This window comes from Helianthus annuus, chromosome 7, assembly GCF_002127325.2.
Source record: "Helianthus annuus cultivar XRQ/B chromosome 7, HanXRQr2.0-SUNRISE, whole genome shotgun sequence".
Lineage (NCBI taxonomy): Eukaryota > Viridiplantae > Streptophyta > Magnoliopsida > Asterales > Asteraceae > Helianthus > Helianthus annuus.
Window position 1 is genome coordinate 29616158 of NC_035439.2, and position 5716 is coordinate 29621873.

Sequence of the window (5716 nt, forward strand, 5' to 3'; positions counted from 1 at the left end):
TTGAAGATGTAAAGAGCCAGGAATGAAATTTTGAAAGAGAGAAAGAGAAGAAGAGAAAGAGATTGATTGAGGATGCTTACAATGGAGAATCTTTGGAGAGAGCGAGAAGACTGATAAAGACTGAAGGTTTGACAACTGAAGACTTGACACCGAAGACTTCATCAACATCCAAGGGGGAGTCTGTTGGTGCATTTGTCTGTCGACTTCGTCTTGTATCGAGTTTTGTATTAGTCTAGATAGATCAGGGCACGAAATACGAGAAATATGTGTGAGTGATCATTTAGCACGAAATGAGAAGTAACCATTTCGCACGAAATGGCTTTGGCCATTTCGTACGAAATGGACAGGTCATTTCGTTTGAAGTTGTTCCGTGCGAAATCAGTTGCCTATAAATACCAGGTCGTGCCATTTCATTCGTAACGATTTGATTCTGGTAGCGAAGCTCTGCCGAAGTGTCTCCAGCATTGTAAAACGATCTGATATAAATATAGAGACAGTTTAAAGTGATCCTGTGTGCAAATCAGCTGAAATAACTCCGATATATTTGTTTCCGCCACTCGTATTGGACGAGTTCTCTTCTGAACGACTCGTTTGGGTCTTGAAGGGGTAAGGTCCCAAAAATCCCACAAAAGGATATGGGTCCATACCACCAAAACGACCTTTCTACCTTTCTAACCTTGCGCGGCCGCGCATTGGTCTTGCAGAAGGAAGAAAGAAACCAACGAACAACAGTCGCGCGCCCAAAGGGAAAACTGAACCCTTGCGCCGCCTTCCATTTAAAAGGGTCAAAACCCTGAGACCAAAAGGTCCACCCAAATATCCAGACTTGGATATTACTACCCAGACTTGGGATCTATCCAACTGTGTACACACTAAGAGGTGTCACACCAGATTACAGCAGTAATCTTCTAGAAGAAATGCAATCGTGCACCACCCAGACGGTCATAACCGTCTGGACACGTGTCATCATCACAAACATTCCTGAAATCACAACGATAGCATGTAATTGGAGAATGATCTCCACTCAAACCACTTTCCACGTGGCAATCCCCCAACCGTAGATCAAGTCATGATCCGTGTGCACTTACGTCGTATCAAAGCAACTTAACGAAGGGAAAAAAGACTTAACGGAAGGAAAGATAACCGCTACGGTGTTAGCATCTTCCGTTATCTTTTCAATAACAGATTTTCCCTCCAAAAACTCTCGGTTATAAATAGGAGAACTCTTCAGGTATGAACTCAGATCCAATCTCACTACTCAATTACCTTTATCTTCTCCATACAAATACTTATTCTCACACCGGAGTCGGGTCAAGGAGAGAACCCTCTTCTCCCCTTGGCGAGGCTAACGGTGCTCTATTTTGCAGAATAGCCGGAGAAGTTGTCCGATCACCACTGAGCCAATTGAGAGAGAACTAACCTTTTATGCGGATTCAAACCCCCTGGTACAACTGATTCCGATCTGTTGAACCAGTGTTTCTTCATTGGCGCCCACCGTTTTCTCAGTTTTTCTAGTTCCTATCTCGTTTCGGTTCAGTTCATCTCATTTTTTTTGTTTTTCCGTATGGCAGAAAATTCATCTTCTCACCGACGATCCGGTCTTCGACCGAATATCGGAAATAATTACCAGCAAAAACGATTCCCAAAGCTTGGGATTAGTAAATACCAGACTGCTGTAGACACAATCACCAGATCTGATTCCTCAGACATCAGATCTGGAAAAGGAGTCCACAATACAGAATTAAATTTGGTAAACTCACCTTGGAGGAACATCCAATTTAGCCACAAAGATGACAGTCATCAGGTACAAATACACATGGTTCAAGGGGGACCATCACGGAGAGCAAGCAAACGAAATTATGATCAACACTGGAGAGAACAACAAGTCGTGTTCCGTGTTGTTCCTGGGGGCCCCCAGGAAGAACGACCAGTAATTATCACCGGTATTTTTGGTCATTACCGGACAGACTATATGTTCATAGATCCAAGAAGTTCAATGGATATCATATATGAGCAGTGTTTTAAGCAACTAGATCCGGAAGATAAAGCACGATTGGAACCGGTCGATTTTCCTCTCACCGGATTCTGTAATGAAGTTGTTTTCCCGTTGGGACAAATCGCTTTTCCGGTAACTTTGTCAGACGGCAAACACTCAAGAACTGTTACAGTAAATTTCATGGTTATGCCAGCAACATCACGACATGATATTTTTCTCGGAAGAAGGTCACAAAGAGAATTCAGCATGATCACTTCCATTCCGCATGCGGCTTGTGGATTTCCAACAGAAACCGGAGTTGCAATTCTCTATTCAAGCAAGGAAGTCATGTCCGTAGATGATGAACCTCCAGCAAAGGCAGTCAAAACTTCAGCATCAGATGAACCAGAAAAATGGGTTCTGAACGGCGAATACCCAGAGCAAACCATTTTGCTAGGACATGCCATGTCAACAACAATACGGATACAGCTGAAAAGCTTGTTATCTAATAACAAAGATATATTTGCCTGGTGCCCAGCGGACATGACAGGGGTACCACGCGATATTGCGCAACATTGCTTAAACATCAAACCATCAGTAGATCCGGTCATTCAGGGAAGGCGCAGCTTCAGCGAAGAAAAAGCAAAAGCGATGGACGAGCAAGTAACAGATCTGCTCAACGCGGGAATCTTGCGCAAAATAAAATACCATACATGGGTTGCCAATCCAGTCATGGTGCAAAAACATAACGGCGGATGGAGAATGTGTGTTGACTTCAAAGACCTCAACAAAGCATGCCCTAGAGACTGCTATGCGCTCCCGGAAATAGACAAGAAAGTCGATTCTTTAGCATCATTCAGGTGGAAATCCTTTCTCGACTGCTATAAGGGTTATCACCAGGTCCAGATGAAAGAAGAAGACGAAGAAAAAACCGCATTTCGCACAGACAAAGGCATCTACTGTTACACTAAAATGCCGTTCGGGTTACGCAACGCAGGCGCCACATATCAACGCCTAATGGACACAATCTTTAGCGAGGATATTGGCAAAACTGTCGAAGTATACATGGATGACCTCGTCATCATGAGTCATGAAGAAGAGATGATGCTCCACAATATCCAGCGCACATTCGATTCCTTACGAAGCGTAAATTTAAAATTAAACCCGACAAAATGCTCCTTCGGAATGGAAGAGGGAAAGTTTTTGGGTTTCATAGTTACCAAAGACGGTTTTAAAGTCAATCCAGAGAAGGTACAGACCATTCAGCAAATGCCATCACCGGCAACAGTCAAAGAAATGCAAAGGTTTGTCGGACGATTAGCAGCACTAAATAGATTTTTGGCCAATCATGCGGCAAAATCTTACCCATTTATCAGTACGCTGCGAAACTGCGGTAAGAAAACTCCCTTTCAATGGACACCCGAAGCAGAAGCAGCGTTCAAGCAAATGAAAGAATATTTAATCCAATTACCAACGCTGACCGCACCAAAAGAAAAAGAACCATTAATCTTGTATCTGTCAGCCGCGGAGGTGGCAGTAGGCGCAGTATTAATGGTAGAGCGGGAAAACATTCAGACTCCAATCTACTACATCAGCAAAATGCTCACCGGTCCTGAAACTCGTTATTCATTGATAGAAAAGCTGGTTTTAGCGCTAGTACACGCGTCCAGACGCTTGCGCAGGTATTTTTCAGGCCATGTCATCACAGTACTGACAAATTATCATCTGGGTCAAATCTTGTCAAAACCCGACATAGCGGGGAGATTAGCCAAATGGGCCATCGAGCTAAGAGGCTACAACATTTTTTACAAACCAAGACCTGCAATCAAAGGGCAGGTTCTAGCAGATTTTGCCACCGAAGTTCCCATTGATAAAGTACAAGAATGTGAGGCAATTCAGAACCCGACACCTGTTTTTGACGACAGAGTCTGGACCTTACACACGGATGGTGCTTCCAATGACGATGGAGCAGGAGCAGGTCTCCGATTAGTCAGCCCGGATAATCACGAACTCACATATGCTATCCGCTTAGACTTTCAAAGTACCAACAACGAAGCGGAATACGAAGCATTTTTAGCAGGTCTTCGTCTAGCACTCAAAATGGGAGCAAAAAACCTTGAAGCTAACGTCGACTCAAAACTAGTAGCTGAACAAGTTAACGGTCGTTACGACACAAAAGGCGAGGCTATGGCGTTGTACCTTGAACAAGCACGGATGCTAATCAATCAATTTCAGACATTCAAAATCAATCACATAAACAGAAGCGAGAACAAGCATGCGGACGCACTAAGCAAATTAGCTGCTACTAGCTTTAAACACTTGGCAAAAGAAGTACGCATAGAGGTATTATCCAATCCCTCCATTCACTTGAAACAAGTATGCGTCATAGAGATGGGGAGTCCATCCTGGATGTCTCCAATTATTTTGTATCTCCAACACGGGAAGCTCCCAGAAGGAAAAGCAGAAGCCCGAAAAATACAACACAAAGCAATAAACTACGAGATGGCGGATGGCGTCCTTTATCGAAAATCATTCATGGGTCCGTTACTACGTTGTGTTGATAAAACAGATGCTCAGTATCTGGTTAGAGAGATCCATGAGGGATTATGCGGGATACACGCAGGACCGCGCATGGTCGTGGCAAAAATAATGAGCGCCGGATACTACTGGCCAGGAATGCACATGGACGCAGTTGATTTATTATGAAGATGCGAGGCATGCCAACGCCATGCACCAAAAACACTTAGACCCAAAAATCCACTGATTCCAGTTACTTCCGCCTGGCCATTCCAACAGTGGGGCATTGATCTTGTTGGCCCATTTCCTGATGCGCCAGGCGTAGTAAAATTCATCATCGTTGCGGTAGATTACTTCACAAAATGGGTGGAAGCTAAAGCTTTAGCCTCAACAACAGCAATGGTAATTCGCAAATTCATATGGGAGCATATCATTTGCAGATTTGGGTTACCATTGCGCATTATTTCTGATAATGGCACCAATTTCGCCGCGGAAGACCTTCAAAAATGGTTCAAAGAAATGAACATTGAGCACAGCTTCGCCTCCGTTGCGCATCCTCAAGCGAATGGTCAGGTAGAAAGCATAAACAAACAAATTGTTGATGGTATAAAAGCGCGACTAGGGACAGCGCGCAGAGGATGGGTTGACGAGCTTCCCAGCATCCTCTGGGCGCATCGAACAATGCCAAAGACTAGCACCGGAGAAACTCCGTTCAGTTTAGTCTATGGGTCAGAAGCCGTCATTCCAGCTGAAATAGGCCTACCCTCGCCGCGCATGTTAGCAATGGAAAAACAGGACAACGAGCAAGAACGGAGGATGGATTTAGACCTTCTGGAAGAAAGGCGCGAGAACGCGGCCATAGCAGAAGCAAGGTACAAGTCCAAGTTAGAGAAATATTACAACGCGTGTGTGCGCATCTGCACTTTTGTCCCCGGAGATTTTGTCTTACGCGACAACGAGGCTTCAAACGTTGAAAAACCCGGAAAATTAGCGCCGAGGTGGGAAGGACCCTATGTCATCAACGAAGTCTTGGGTAAAGGAACATATACCCTAAAAAGGGTTGACGGGACTCTAGTTCCCCGCACCTGGAACGCGCAACAGTTGCGCAGGTGTTACATGTAAGCCAATCCTTTAAAACAAAAAAGAACATACAGGCACTGTATTTCTCCATCATATCTTGTATTACAGGCCTTGCGCTTTTATCAATGCACGTATTATTCTTAG

At 44.3% G+C, this 5716-nt stretch overlaps 1 protein-coding gene across 1 annotated transcript; it reads left to right on the forward strand.

The window, feature by feature from the left end:
• Positions 1–1564: 1564 nt before the first annotated feature.
• LOC110866700 lies at positions 1565–4681 on the forward strand. Its single transcript, XM_022115844.1, has one exon. It carries the CDS (start codon positions 1565–1567, stop codon positions 4679–4681), a length of 3117 nt encoding a protein of 1038 aa, XP_021971536.1.
• The last annotated feature ends 1035 nt before the right edge of the window (positions 4682–5716 follow it).